Source organism: Micromys minutus, assembly GCF_963924665.1.
Source record: "Micromys minutus genome assembly, chromosome: 4".
Classification (NCBI taxonomy): domain Eukaryota; kingdom Metazoa; phylum Chordata; class Mammalia; order Rodentia; family Muridae; genus Micromys; species Micromys minutus.
Window position 1 is genome coordinate 58,524,445 of NC_137973.1, and position 16,872 is coordinate 58,541,316.

At 36.1% G+C, this 16,872-nt stretch overlaps 1 protein-coding gene across 1 annotated transcript in view; it reads left to right on the forward strand.

Annotated features, from left to right (window-relative positions):
* LOC308419471 (bifunctional heparan sulfate N-deacetylase/N-sulfotransferase 4) overlaps window positions 1-16,872 on the forward strand; it is a gene marked incomplete at both ends in the record, with an annotated part of 319,742 nt that overhangs the window by 291,878 nt on the left and 10,992 nt on the right. The window contains 4 exons of the mRNA XM_080915202.1: window positions 6,973-7,096; window positions 8,950-9,124; window positions 15,440-15,610; window positions 16,592-16,701. Of these exons, the coding sequence (XP_080771328.1) occupies window positions 6,973-7,096; window positions 8,950-9,124; window positions 15,440-15,610; window positions 16,592-16,701 (580 nt within the window). The remainder of the gene's footprint in view (window positions 1-6,972; window positions 7,097-8,949; window positions 9,125-15,439; window positions 15,611-16,591; window positions 16,702-16,872) is intronic.

Genomic DNA, 16,872 nt, shown 5'->3' on the forward strand with positions numbered 1-16,872 from the left:
AAATGGATGTAAGATTTGCTTAAGGATTTTGATTTATTTCTTTGAAATTCTTTCAAAACAGTTTTCTTGGGCTCTTTCACTCCACCAATGTCAAAATAAGGGGTAGTTTTTATAGTGTCAGTAGAATTGAGATTCTGTATGCCACACCTGCCCACTTCTAAAAATTATAGTTCTAGACACTCAGCAATGGAAATTCACAGACCTAAGCTTTAACAGCTGGGAACGTCTTATGACAGTAAGTGGTCATGTCTGAGGAAGCACTGAATGTCTAAATCCAGGAGCCTTGAACTCCACAGTTGTAGAACACAGCTTCCAATGTCAGGACTCCCCACAACAGAAGTACTCTGGAACTCCAGATACAATGAGATTCATTGTTTCAGTGACTTAACTCTTTGTAGTATTCTGTTCCTAGATCTAATATCTTCTCTTCCTTCTCCTTTCTAAGACTTTTATTATTATTATTATTATTATTATTATTATTATTATTATTATTACTATTACTATTACTATTACTATTACTATTACTATTACTATTATTCCAAAGTACCTACTATCCACCATTTTTCGTCATGGAAAAAATGGCCACATCCTAGTAACTGAAGAAGCGAACAGTGGGTTTTCAAAGTCAGTATCTCTGCACTGAATAATTAGAGTAGTAATATTTAAGTTTTGAGAAATTTCACTAATAATTTCCAGAGTCACTTCTTATAATATATCTAGATGCTGTTTTCTAGAACTGGAAACCCAGAATTACATCTGTTTTTAGTGTTACTAACCTGCTCACACAGTTTGGAGACTCAGAGATAACCTTATACCCAACTAGGGACTACCCAGCCACAATATTGTGACATGAATAGTCGAAGCCTGGACAACAGCCTGAGTGAGACCATCCAGCTGCGCTATCTATCCTTGAGACCAAGAACAAGCTAAGACTGACTTTGATCCCTGTGACTGCTTCAAAGTGTTTGTCCTATTCAGATTGTCGTATTCCTTCCAGTTGCATCTGTAGAGCTGACATCATAGTGACAAATTCTTTTATCCATTTTTCACTTTACTTTTCTTTCAATTTAAACAGTTTTGCTATTAGTGTGGGCTAATAGTTATGGATTTTAGAACTTTGAATATGCATCTTATCAGGCTTTCTGGCCTTAAAGATTTATTTAAAATTATCAAATGTTATTGATTACAATTTTCAGAAAGGAGTACTTCATAGTACTTCATAGATTTCTTTGCTTATTTGACATTAAAGGCTAAAAATCTCAATTCCATGTCTTCCGTATATAAAATAGAGTGCTTTTGTTTACAGCAGCTTGGAAGTTTCCCCTAACAATGAGAAAAACTAGAATTTGATGGCATTGTGAGTCATCAAACAATATCCTCCTGAATGTAAATTATATTTGTTTCAAGAGCTTTTTAAATTTTCCTAGAGTTTATAGAAAATGAAACCATCATATAGCAAAATACATGGAACACAGAGAAGCTTATAGTACTGTGCCTATACCAGAAATTATGAAAACTCTCAAAGCAAATATTTGATGATGGATCTTAATTGGTGGCTAGTCATGCCTCTCATGTGGCAGGAAAGGCTTTCCCTGCTATGCACTCCCTTTGTAAACTTTCTATACTTTGTTTTGTAAACCCTCAAGGCAATAAAGTGGCCAGGCTCTGCCTAGGGACCTCCAGCAGCGAAGACCTTTTCTCAGACCTCCCTAATGATCATAATGGCATTTACAGCCCTTGTAATTGTCACAAATGGCTCCTGAACAGCACCTTCCCTAACAATATTAATTTTAGGTGAAATTCTGAACAAAATTCAACAATCCTTGAACTTCTCAAAGAAACCCACGAATCCCTGGGCACAAAAAATCACCACTCTCTGAACAGGAAAACATATCAATCCCTGAGAACCCTAAACCCAAGATTTAAAACCCCACCAATCTTTAATCTGAAAAATGTTGTGCTAAAAAAAAAAAAAAAATCCCTGCAATATAAGCACTGCCCTTTGTCCAGTTTGTGGCTGTCTGTTCCCTCCTTGTAGAATAGGCAGCCACTCCTTAGTTCTCTGCTCCAGACTTTGTACTCTTCAATAAATCTGTCTTAGGAGATTTGCTGCCAGGTATGAATCACTCATCAGAAGAAGCCAATTAATAAAAATAGAAATTCGAATGAATATAGAGTTAATGTTTTTAAAAGAGTAACAAGATTGGCAAAAGTCTAATTAAATTCACCAAATTAAGTAGGAAGAGGTTCTAATTTACAAAAGTTGGAGATAAAAAGAGATTTCCACAGAACTTGAGAAAATTCAAAGAATCATTAAGATATACTTTAAAAATCTGTATTTCAACAAAACTAGGAAACCTAAAACAAATGCATACACACACACACACACACACACACACACACACACACACACACACATCCACGTACAGGCACATGCGTGCACACACACACACACACCATCATACCGCAGCTAAATAAAAATAAAATAAATAATTTAAATATACCTATGGCAATATTCAATGTCATAGAAGTGGTAAATAAAAATCTCTCAACTTAAAAGCAAAGATTAGTTGGATTGTATACAGAATTCTACAAAAATTAACGAAATAACTACCACTAATACTTCTCACACTGTTTCATACAATAGAAAATGAAGGTATATTTCTGCACTCTTTTTATAAAGCCAGTAACACCCTGATACAAAAATCTGAAAAACAGCCACTTAAAATAGAAAAGTATAGGTTAATCTTGCTGCTGAAGATGATGCTAAGCCTTTCAAGACAATATACTTGCAAACTAAATTCAAGATCACATCAATATGATTATAAAATTATCAAATTAATATCATCAAAAGATTATTCAACATACATAAGTATATTCTAGCAAGTGAGCCCACAGCCAACATCTTTTTAAATGAAAAAAGCTCAAATCATTTTCACTAAAATCAAGGAAAATAGAAGGATGTGCAATCTACCTCTGTATCTGTTCTTTGGAAAATTTAAGGTCTTAGCTAGATCAATAAGATAAATGAAGACATAAAGAGGACAGAAATAGGAAAAGAAGAAGCAATAATATTCTTATTCTTAGATATGGCTTTCAACATAAAGACCATAAAGACTCCACCATAAGACCACAGTTTATAAACACATTCAAGAAAGTAGCAGAATACAAAAATAGCACACAATAGTCAGTATCTTTTGTATAAATAATAACAAATACATTGAGAAAATAATCAGGAAACAATGTGAATTTTCAGATATATGTGTTTCACTTGGAATACCTATAGAGGTCAAGAAGTTAGCCAAGCATTGGGAGGGGAAGAATTCAAGAGCAGAAGAATGTTTGCCTTGATATAAAGAACCACAGTAGAATTATAGAGCAGAAAGGGTTAGATTGGAAGGGGGACAGTGTAAAAGAGCGAACACTATGAGGGATAAATAAGATGAATACCTCTGAAAAAAGTTATATAGAAATATATTACTGTACAAACTTCTCCAATACATACATAGATTATTAATACATATAGCGTATATACTCCTAAAAGACAGCAACCAAGTTTCTACTAGGCAACGGAAGCTGAAAATATCTCCTGTCCGATATAATTACCATCCTTGGAACTATTGGCAAGTAAGGTCTCAACAACCAAACATTACAGGTCATTGACAATCTATAGGTTTTGATAGTAAGACTCTACTGCTGAAGATATTACATGCTTGAGTCATAGGACATGGAGAATTCAAGCTGGTGTTAACACATAAGCTTCATTCATGCTGATTAGCTGTCAGGGTTCTAAATACTGTTATCCATGCTACTGGAGGAGGAACAAAGCAATCATCAATTTTATTCAGCTCTGCATTCTCAGTAGTACAATAGGAACTAGCTGGCAAAACACACCAGTGCAGTAATGGCATAAGTACTATTGGAGTAACCAAGTACTTTCTAATTGGAATTAAGGGCAGCTATGCAAGTTGAAACCCATCCTAGCAACATTATCTGGACACTTAATCTGTAACTTGCAGGACAGAAGCCATACAGAAGAAATTGACACTATTTCTTTGTCAAATAAAAAGATGAGTAAACTATATACGAGTGACTTATTAAACTCATTAATTAAGAAGCTCCTTTTTTGTAATAGATAATTAGCAGACAGACTCTCAACTTGTCAAGGTATGGATAATGAATAATGTGGAATGTGCAAGCCTAAATTAGACATCTATAACAAACCCTTTTCCCAAGTACTCAGAGAAAAGAAAGTTTGGAATTTCATATATCCAAGAGCATATAGTTAGTACAAACTGGATCTAAGGGCCTAAAATAAAAGAGTATACAAAGCTGGGTAGATCTGAGAGAACTGATAAAGGAAAAGGGTAATGGATATGACAAAAATACATTACACAAAATTCCCAAAGAAATAATAAAAATGCGATAAAAATAAATATTTGTTTAAAGTTAAAAAAATCAAAAAACAAAAAACTCAGAAGCATTTTCGGACCTTGTGTTGCAACAAAAACAGTGATACATAGAAGAATCACTTCTGCAGCTAAACCCAAGACTAATAAGTAGCCTGCTTCTATTGCCTAAAAACCAATAAGTCACACTTGTGACCCGATTTTATTTTCACTAATGTATGTTGTACATGGCTTTCAGGACCACCAACCACATATTAATCAATCATAAGCTGTGTCATACCAACTTGATGCTGTTTGCCAAAGGAGTTGGGAGAAATGGCTTTAGACAGAGTAGAAACATCTCAAGTTCACAACTGTGGCATGTGCACACCAATACTTTTAACATTGAAGATGGAAAAAATGAAACAAAGAGAGGAAAAAGAAACACACACACATGCACACATACACACATGCACACACACACACACACACACACACACACACACACACACACACACACGCACGGAGAGAGAGACAGAGACAGAACAGAGGGACAAAGAGACAGGGAAACAGAGAAGTTCACCCAGTTTTAGTTTGTCTGGAACCTAGACTTTCAAAGTCTGTATGTCCTAGTTTCTTTTCTATTCCTGTCATAAGCACCATGACCCAAAACAGCTTGGAAGACAATGTTTGATTAGGCTTAAATGTCCAGATCATAGTCTGTCACTGAGGAAAGTCAGGGCAGAAATTCAAGGCAGAAACCCAAAGTCAAGCTAAAGACAAAACTATGGGCTGCTGCTTACTACTAGCTTGCTTCTGAGCTGTTTTTTATACCTTAATCCCCAAGACCATTTTCTCAGGGGTAGCTTGGCCCACCCACAAATCATTATTCAAGAACATTTCCCTCAGTCTAGCCTACATACTGACGTAACAGAGTATTTTCTCAATTCAGATCCCCTTTTTTCCTCTAACTTGTACCTATTGAATTTTTCATTTAAATTCTAGTAAGAAACTAAATAACCAGTATAACATGAAGGTTGCCTTAGTACACTTGCCAAAGAAGGGATGCTTTCTTGACAACTCTCTGCATATGACACTTACACATAGGGGCAGGATCTGTCATTTAAGAGACCATAGTGTTCTTCCCTATAATTTTGTTTATTTGAAGAAGTAATTAATTGATCATACTTTTTAAAAAGACCCAGAAAATTACTAACCCCAACCATATTTAATATTGCTTAAATACAATCTATATGTTCTTTAATGTAGTGTTGAATCTCTTATTTCACTCAACAAATCAAAACTGTAGGCACATGTTTAATATCTTTAATATTCTATGCCATCCACCATCCACTGGGAGGGCTAGATAGAACCAGGACAAACAGATTCCACCGGGTCCAGCTGGAAATGGATGGCCAAACTATTGTAGCTCTTAGAAGGGAAGCCAGGAGCTTTGGGCGTCCCACACAGGGCACGTAGTTTGGGTCCTGGGTCTCATCCTCTACCTTGGCATCATCAGTGCTAGCAGCAGGGGCAAGGTGAAGGCAGCAGCAATGGTGGGCAGTGGGGGTGGGGTGGGGGGGTATCGGTATATGCTGACCAGCTAAGCAGTTCGAAGTTTCAGCAATGAAATTTTGGGAGGGGGCATTCTTCCCCATGCATTACACATGGGAAGCTCAATAAAATAATCTCAGATGATCTTCCGTGAAATAAATTGTGGAGTTCATAAACATTGAGGAAAGGACAGGATTTAGGGGTAAATGCTTCCTATTGGCTCCGTTTAGGATGATACTGATGCTGTTTGCATGGGAAAGGACCTGAGGTGTTTCCCTGCATGAATGATAATCAGGGTCCTCTCAGTGGGGTGTCATGATTACTTTTCCAGAGCCAAGATTAGTGGCTCCACTCCCACTGCTCTGAATTCTGAGATTCACAGAGTTTGAGCTCACTCAGTCTTACTGTCTGGTGGCATGGTCCACTAGCCCCACAATCTTACATGCTTAATACACTTTCCAAGCAAAGTGATAGCTTCCTCTGATCCATGTTAAAGCCTCTTTTCAGTCCTTCCATTGCCTATGTACTTGACTCAGGTACACACATGAAGGTTTCCTATGGTCAGCACATGAACTCTTCTGATCAAGAATTATCATCAGTCATCACTCCTGGGCACATAATGAATAACACATCAGCTTTTAGTGAGTATATTGATATAATTGACTGAAATTAAACACCAATAAATGATGCATCAGATTTAGGTGCCAAAAATTAAGAGGCTTCCTGCACCTGTGACACCTGACTCCAGAGGGAAATTGAGCACAAGTTTCTAAAATTCTCCCTCGACTGAGTCTCCCATCCACTTTATTTTGTCTATGTAACACTATTAAGTTAGAGATTTAGATAAATAGTCACAGGGACTAATAGAATCACAATTGTATTGTTATTATAATGAAGCAACCTAGTTAATGGCAAGGAAACACAGGAAGGACTTGGTCTACTAAATATCATTTTTGGCTAAATATGACACTGATATTTTAATCTCTTCTTTTGATATCATATAACATGTGTCTTTTTTTCTTTGTAATAGGAACAACGGCACTTTATTTATTTCTTCTTATGCATCCCTCCATCATCAGCAACCTCCCTAGCCCAAAAACCTTTGAAGAGGTTCAATTTTTTAATGGCAACAACTATCACAAGGGAATTGAGTGGTAAGAATAACAACAAAAAATGAACTCCAATATTAGCACATGCTCCATCACTGCGGAGCAATTACAGATGTGTGCACGGCATCTGCATAATTACAGAATAAATTTGTTATGCTCAATTCTACCACAGTGAATTAGAAATTAATTTATAATGATGATGTGTTTAATCAGTGTTGCTTATAATTTGATTTGGACAGTGCAATAATGATAATATTTCTCTGGTAAGTTAATATGATTGAATAAAGTACATTGCAGGGTATTTTTCATCAGAATTATTCATAAGAATATCTAAAATTCTCTTTAAGCATATTCTTATTTTACAGTTTCTCCATTTATCTTATTAAACATATAATTTGTCTTCACAGTGATGCCTGAGGTTGCTTTGTTTTTGTACTCTGGAACATGTGTCTTCATTAACCACATGAGCTGTGTATGCTGTATTGCAATGTAGGCAATATTTGTCATGCAAATTATAATAGAGCTTTCCCTAACCCATATCAATTTCACTCACACAAAAGAAGCATTAATTAGTACTTGATAAATGACAGAAAACTCTTAAAGTAACAATACTTTCCATAAGCTAAAATTAATAAACTTAATATTGGAGATGGTATTCACTCTGGTGAATTTTATTTTTCTGGCTATATCCCAACTATCCAAGAAATTATGATCCTAGATTTAATTTCTATTCTCTAAGTAAATGAAAAAAAATCTCATGTGAGGAAAATTCCTTTGAACACACAATTTGTAGGATATTATTTTGTGTGTGACCATAACACATAAAGCTTCTAAAATTAAGGCCTGAAAAGAGCCACACTACTGACCTGATCTCACATCTCATCCTGAGTGAAACTGTGTTCATTCTCTATCTAAAATGTTACCATTTCTTACTTTTACATTTTGAGCTGCATGAAAATTAAAGAAAAAAAAAAAAAAAAAAAACCAGCAACCTTCTCTTACCTCTGAGCTGAAATAGCGCACAATTTTTAAAGCAAGACTACAGATGAGATTCTTCAGTATTCTTCATTTGGGAAACATAATAACAAATGTCAACGAGGAAAATAAGTGTCTTCTATGAATTCTTAATTGCTCTCATTATTTCTTTCTAGAACATTTGAGGGTGAGAGAAGTGAGGAGCTGTAAAGAGGGTTACACACATAATTAGAGCCGTGCACTGAATTAGCCTCAGAACATATTGATTCTATAATCTACACACAGAGGGACATCCTGACAGCATATGGAAGAATGAACCTATGGAGGCATTGTAGGACTTACTCGCAGGAAAAATTCCCATAATTACTCTATGTAAATTATAATGTACTGATATGACTGCTTACACTACTAAATTTTATAGAAGTTAAAAAGGAGAACATCTCTGCCTTAATCTGTTTAATTTTTTAATAGCTATTTTGACTTACATGTCTTTCTAACTTGTGAACTTGAATCTAAATTTAAGAATCTTAGTATGGAAATTTGCAAACACACATTTACTATTTAAATTATCAGTCAAGATGATTGCAAGATTTTGTATTTTGCAGGCATACCCTGTACATTTAGATTTGGCTTGTGCTAGCAAAGAATGTCAGCTCAAACCCACTGTATTTTCTTAGCATTTATTATCAACTCATTTAATTGTTCTCACTCTTTCCTTTGCCTTAAATGGGTCATAAAGACATAACCTTTGGGGTTCTTTCACATGAGAAGTACACAGCACGGTGCCTATTTGGCTGATTTTTATAACACACTAATTTTAACTGGATGCAAAGAAATGCAAAACCTGTTTAAATTCCTCCTACAGACTATAGCAGAATAAAGAGTACTTCTCGGATTAATTAATTATTTCTCCCTACCTACAGGTATATGGACTTTTTTCCTACTCCTTCCAACATTACCAGTGATTTCCTATTTGAAAAGAGTGCTAACTACTTCCACTCAGAAGAGGCTCCCAAGAGAGCTGCATCTCTTGTCCCCAAAGCCAAGATCATCACTATCCTCATAGACCCCTCGGACAGGGCATATTCTTGGTACCAGGTATGAATGAAAAAGAATAGTTCTGAGTAATTCAGTTGTAGCTTAAAATAATAATTAAATAAAACCCAGATACACTAAAGGGTCAAATGTAAAAATATCTTAACCTAAAAAAAATGCTATGTATCTATTTTTTTATCTACTCATCCATCCAGCAATCCACCCACCCACCCATCCATCCGCCCACCCATCCATCTATCCACCCACCCACCCATCCATCTGCCCACCCATCCATCTATCCACCCACCCATCCATCCATCCATCCATCCATCCACCCACTCACCCACCCACCCACCCATCCATCCATCCATCCATCCATCCATCCATCCATCCATCCATCCATCCACCCATCCACCCACCCACCCATCCATCTGCCCACCCATCCATCTATCCACCCACCCACCCATCCATCTGCCCAGCCATCCATCTATCCACCCACCCATCCATCCATCCATCCATCCATCCATCCATCCATCCATCCACCCACCCACCCACCCACCCACCCATCCATCCATCCATCCATCCATCCATCCATCCATCCTTCTATGCATCCATCCTTCCTTCCATGCATTCAACTATAGAGACCTACATAATTAACTCATACAGAATTGGTCAAGGGATTTCAACAATAAAACAGCAGAGAAACTAATAAGTACAAGAATTGGCCTATTTCCAAAACTAAGCAAATATGTAAAATGTTGGTTTGTCAAAATGTATTGAATCTAAAAGTCAGTATCTAAGGAGTTCATCTCTAACAAGGAAAATTACTTTGTGCTTTAATTGATACATCTTCTCCATTCCTTTAAATAATCAACAAGAAAAGGAAGCAACAGACAACTACATAGCAAGTGTAGCTACTCAGTAGTTTATGTGAAAATGGATGACTTAATTAGAAGTTAATAAAACATAAATTAAAATGACTTGTTTTGTTAATATAAAGATAAGACCCATATTGTACTTCTTTGCTGGCAAGATATGATCACAAGATCCTCAAACATTTCAAAAAAAAATATATATATATCATCTCTATCTCTATCTATATCTATATCTATGTCTATATCTATATCTATATGGATGTTTTCTGAAAACATAATCAATAATAATACAATTTGTGTTAAAACCATTTCTACTCTTATTACTGATTTTGTAATTGATTATAAAAATTATCAAAGAGACTAAAAAATATTTTGGCATATTGAAGCCCTATCTATTAACAGTAGCAAAAAAAAGGACAAATACAGATTTAGATATCGTGGTGCTATATTTAATTATAATGTTAATGTATAAACTATTAATAGAAGTGTTTTATCCTAATTTTATACATAACAATATATGATTGGCATTTTTTTGTGAGGGTGCTTTGAGGGATTCTCTCAGAACACTCACCATAATCAAAATATACTTTGGACTAAAACAGAAGGACAAGTAGGTATCAACCACATGAATGGCAAAGGAGTGATATTGTAAAGTCCTCTGATTATAAAACTCACACCACATTTATAAAGCTAACAGTAAATACCATGTAATCCCCCTATAAAAACCCAGGTAGTGATTTAAAATATTGAGCCTCAAATCCATGAGGGCTGCCAGTTATGAGCAACTGAAAACTACCAGTGTCGTCTTTTCTTTAGGGAATATAAAATCTGCGATTTTAAATATAGATTGGGATAGTTCAAAGGACCATGAAGACATAGCACCCTCAAAGGTATTGTAATGCTCTTAATAAGAAATCTCCAGTAGATAAAGCTATTAAGTAGACACTGACAGCAATATTAAGTATATGTGCTTAGCTAGTGTCAAGGGAGCTTAATAAAGAAGTTTCACAAATGAACCCAGTTTCCTTCACATTGGGCCACTGGATGAATATTCCCGCACAAGAAGAAATGCTGAAGAAGAAAACAGGAGGTTTGTGGGTGCTGGAAGTGTAGCAGGGTAAGAGGTGGATGCCAGACTTTCAGGGATGATCACGCATAGGGACATACAGATCCCTAGGCTAATGTGTATACTAGAGTCAGCCATATGAAACTCATGGGAGAAATCTGAGCTAGAGACAAGGATTTATGGATCAGAGGCATGAAGCCTAGGAAACAGAAATAGTAAGATCTCCTACAGAGTTCAGAGATGAAAAAAATGTACAGAAAGACAAATTAAAGAGACCACTGTGAACATGATGATTCCATGCAAAGGAAAATGCAATGCTGTCAAATGCGGTTGTGACTATGGTGTTAACCAGATGCTATGAAATTAGAGAAATACACAAAAGAGGCTTGGATCACTTTTATCAAGCTAAATGATATGGGGGAGGAGTGTGGCCAATAGCAGCAGGGTTAAAAGAACAAAGCTGTGTGTGTGGTTGGCGAATACACAAATGAAGAAGACAGCGGATTGCAGCCATTGCTAAGGACTCAAAGGTGTGACTCAGATAGAAAACATAAGCCACATCATTTTTATATGGCACTGGACGTGGGCTTAGAGAAAATATGTTCTGTGGTGGCAAGAACATGATTTAAGATGAAAAGTTTCTATAGAGAAAAGAAAGATTAAAGACATAGTAGGACAGCAAACGAATAATTGTTTCTGTAAAAGATTAAATTCCTAGTAGGGCAGCAAATACATCATCTCTTCTGTAAAAATGCAAAATGAGAGAATTGCGGTAAATAGTTTAACAAATAGAAATATATTTTTCAAGCCGTAAAACTGAATAATGTAATTAGAAAGAAATCAGAGAATGTTGTAAAATTGTATCATTTTAGACAGGGCATAGCTGCTCCACACACAAGGTCACGGCTGCTGTGGATACTTAAGAATCAAAGCTTGTGTCCAGGAACAGATTCTCTAGAGTCACCTGGAATCCTGCCTAAACTCTCAGCAGCTTGCACATCATCCTTTCTCTGTCCCTTAGACCAGATCTAAGAATACAAATAAGAAAAACTAGTAATTTATTTCCTAAGATTATCAATCATTTACTGAGGCAAAAGAAAGTTTGTTTTAGACCCATGCTCTCCGTGTGGTTTTTGGAGTTTCCTAGCTCACTGTTTAAATCACTATCACAGGTTTACTTCTAAAGCATAATATAACTGACTTTTCTTTCCAGTTCATGGAAAAGAATCCTTAATGGTATCTGACTCAAACTGCTTCTAAAACCTGCAGTGTACAGATCTCTAGTATTAGAAAATAGCACACAGTCTCTCTATAGGTATGGGAGATAGTTTGAGGGTCATATTTCAACTAAAAAGTTGTAGGAACATGAAAAGTTATCACAACAAGCAATACGCTTTAGTTTTTGTAAAACAAACAAAAGAATTGGGCCAGCCCAGAAACAAGCAACTGAATTGTGCTCAGCAGTAAGATATTCTACAAAGAACTCTCTTTTTAATAATTATGCAGTGATCTCATAGTTAAAAATAATTTTATTGACTCTAAAAAATTATGTAGTGATCAAAGAGGGAAAATATTTATCTTGACTCTCAGTTTCATTATTTAAATTTCACGGACAGAAGCAAAATGCATACCTTTATGCTAAAAATAAATGTAAAACACGTAAGCAGTAAAAATACTATTGCTACTATACTGCTACAATGAAACACTTTGCCTTATATTTCCCCATCACTGTTCATGAGGTCAGGAACTCAAACAAGGTGGGAACCTAGAGGTAGGAGCTGATGTAGAGGCTGGGGTCGGGTTAAGGGTGGGCTAAGGTAGGATGGGGTGGATCATACTGGCTCGATCAGCTTGTTTTCTGACATAACCGGGATGACCAGCCCATGAAAAGCCCCACCCACAACAAGTTGTACTCTTCCCCATTAATTATTTATTAGGAATATGCTCTACAGTCCGATTTTTTTGAGATGTTTTCTTAACTCTGGGTTTCCTCCTTACAGATGACTCTATCCTGTATCAAGCTGATACAAAACTTATCCAGCACATATTGACTAACATGGATAAGTATTAGGAAATGTATTAATATTAAGGGATATAGGACAAAATATAACAAATGAACATGAGTTATGAAGGAGGATATGACGTCAATTGTCTTCCATTTCTAACTCTGTCATGGTATTTTTGGTAGCGTTGGTGGATAAGTGCCTTCCATATATTCTGTAGTGAACATATAAAGTGCTACGTGAAGCCCCACATCTTTGAAATGCCCATTCTAACTGTTTAGAAGTTTATTCAGATATAGAGACCTAGGATTCTGTTAATTTGGGTGTGTGGAATTTTATTTGCAAGGGTTTTATAATAAAGTTAATTTAAAAAAAAACTACCAAAACACTGAGATATAAACTTTAATTAAAAGTTTTAAATTCAAATATTTGTGAGAATGCTGAATGCTTAATCTATTTAGGATAGACCAAAATATATGTTCTTTATAGATTAAATCAAGAGGGAATGTACGTAGTACAGGGCTTATCTCTGACTGCTTTCCAAATAAATTCTTTGAATACACAGGTTTAAGGAAATTATTTTTTCTGATAATACTTTTATTGCCTGTATTGCTGAGACTAGGGCCCCAAAGTGCTCCACATTTCAAAATAATGTGGCCTGTTACTTAGGTGGACCTGTCTTTTCAGTAAGGGCCATAAATCTGAAGCTCTGCAGGTGTAGGTCAGAAACCCTCACGAATGTCATCTGCCACTGTAATTTCTAGCCCACATTTTTATAATGGACCACACAGAAGAGCTAAAGTGCTATTTTTCCATAAAATATGTGCCTTTGTGACTTTCTGGTCATATTTCTATGCTAATGTTAGTTGCAGGCATATAAAGAAACTTCGGTGCTAAACTTGTATGAGTCAGTAAGCCCAGATTGAGAACACTTGTGTCATTTTCGTAACAGATATTTGAGCCCTGCTGTATTCTATTAATATGCGTACTCTGACTAGTTACAGTTATATTTTCATATTTCTGTAATCTCTATATGTTTCTTGATTAGACAGATCACATAATCTGCATTCATGTATTCAGCATGATGCTAAAAATGAAATTATTAGTTTCATTCATCAAGTGGTTAATTATGACTCTTGATATTTGTCCTCTTACTAATTTACATTTTTACAGAATAATTTTTATATAGGACTTTCTTCTAGCATTTAAAAAAACCTCAGCTATTGGCAACCACAGCAGTTCTTATATCTTACCATGTTTTTTCTGGGCTAGATTTCCTCCCCCCCCCTTTTTTTTTAAATTGAAAATTTTCTTTTGTATTTACATTTCAGACGTTATCCCTTTCCCACAATCCCATCCCCCTCCCCCTCCCATTGCCTCCATGAAGGTGCTCCCTCTCCCAACCTCCCTCTCCCACCTCAGCATCTTGGTATTCCCCTACTCTGGGAAAATAAGACTTCGCTCAATTTTTTTTATTACCTTTTAGATATTTTGCAACACCAATTCATTTATATACATGTATCTTATCTATCTCAACTTTCCTGGCATTATACATTTCCCCCCTCTCTTTATATAGTCTCTTATTATTGAAAGTTTTCTTGTTACATTTTTTTTAACTCAAAAGCTTCTCCTGTTATTAACGTTTTCCTCATTTGTCATTCTGGATTGCTCCTTTACTGACCTGATTGTCACCATTATGTAATTTCTTATATGTCAATCAATTACATGGCTTTGTCATTGTCTAATCCTCTACTATCTCCCATACTAGGTGTCATTTCTTTAAAGACAAAAATTATGATTCACATCTTCTTATATTCAAGAATTTATCAGGTTATTTTTGTTCTAATGATGAGACTAATATGTTTCAAACACCTGTATTATTACGCTTGTCTCTCATTTAGTTGGGCTTTGTCACTTTGCCAAATGGTACTTTTGCGTGAAAGTCTCCTAGACCTTGCTACTGAAAAGCAGGAGTGCAATAGCATTTTGGTGGAGACCCACAAGGCAGAAGCACCATGGGCAATCTTGACTTGAATAGGGCATAGAAGCGATGGTTAGAAATCAGAGTCAGAGTGGTCCCTATGCATAGAACCTGCAACATAGCGAAACCACCCGAGCTCTGTTAACAGAGCAGGTCAAGCAACATGTAGGCTCACCTCTGCCCATCTAAATTTCTGTGTGTCAAGCTTAATTTTTCTGTCCTTAACGGATTTTTATTTCTAATCAGACCCTTGTAGACAATCCTTTCATATTACCTCTGCCTTTTGCCTAAATATTTTAAAACAAAATAACTGCAAACATATCTGCAAATCACTTGATATTTAGTGAAAACCTAGATTTTTAAAATAAACGATGTGTCCAATGCACAGTTGTGTATACATACTTATGCAAACATTTAAAAAGTCTAATTCTACACTTTACTTTTCCTTTAAAGCACCAGCGCTCTCATGAAGATCCAGCTGCCCTGCGGTTCAATTTCTATGAAGTTATCACAACAGGACATTGGGCCCCCCCTGATTTAAAAACATTGCAGAGGAGATGTCTGGTGCCTGGGTGGTATGCAGTACACATAGAAAGATGGCTGGCCTACTTTTCTACTTCCCAGGTAATAGCAATGAAATTAGGTTCCATTCATCACACCACAGTTGCATCTCACTGCCAAACAGACAACCTGATGAACTGTAACAGAGAGAACAGAGATAGTGAGAACTGTGGATTTTTACATAGTTTGCTTTTATTAATGCTTTACAACTGAGTCAGATGGCTCTGAGACACATGTTTAGGAAACACTTTTATTGTCAGGTGGTTTCAAGGAAAACATTGACACAAAGGGAGTGTCACATAATTCAAAATTACAAACTCTCAACAACTAGTTGAGAAGCCAGTTAGCCAGAGAGTTTGGAGAAGCCTCCGTTTTGATTCCCACTGTTCTTCTGTCATGTGGGAGCCGTATTAGGAAATAAGGTCTTAACCCAAATGGCCATAGAGAGAAAGACCCAGCAGATATGGGATTGAATTATAGCAAGTTCTGAGAAAAACATGCACACCCTCTGTTTCCAGAATGCAATTTAAACTCTAAGCAGACTTTGATATTGATACTTTTTTTTTCCACATCCCCTTGGGCAAATCTAATATTCTCTAGGAGTGACCCAAGATGAGAAAGTCAGAAACAAACATTTCCCCATCCCCAGTCATAGTTTGTAAGACTAGAAGGGATTTCCCCCAGAGAGCTGATGCTTTAGCCACTGGCCACATTTAGTAGGGGGATGGTAAGCCTAGTGGTAAAGTGCACTAGACATGGGAAACCCCTGTCTTACTAAAATTCAAAAGCAACAGCCATTTCTGTTGATATCTGCTTAAGAATAAACTAAGCTCATAACTCACACACACAAGTGCCTATGGAAAATTTTAATTATTACTAATTAGGAAAAAAGCAAGAAGAGCAACATTTAAATGTAGTTTGCATAGTACATGTTTTCTTCTCAAAGTGACCTGACTTATTAATGCCATACTAGGTCAAGAGGGGCAGCTCGGTTGACTTAATTCAGTTTCGTTCTTCATAAAGTGACTATTTTTGGCTTTGCAGTTGCTAATTATTGATGGACAACAGCTGAGATCTGACCCAGCTACTGTGATGGATGAAGTCCAGAAGTTTCTAGGAGTTACACCTCATTATAATTACTCCGAGGCACTAACGTGAGTCTATTCTCATGCTTGATTTCACTCCCATTATTTGTCCTCATAAATTATCACTGGTATGTATCTATAGAACATCATTAATACTAGCTATGAATTTATACATCATTCTGCTACTCGGACACAGTCAAAATATTCTCATTACTCATAAGGTGTCTCCCTTTGAATAGC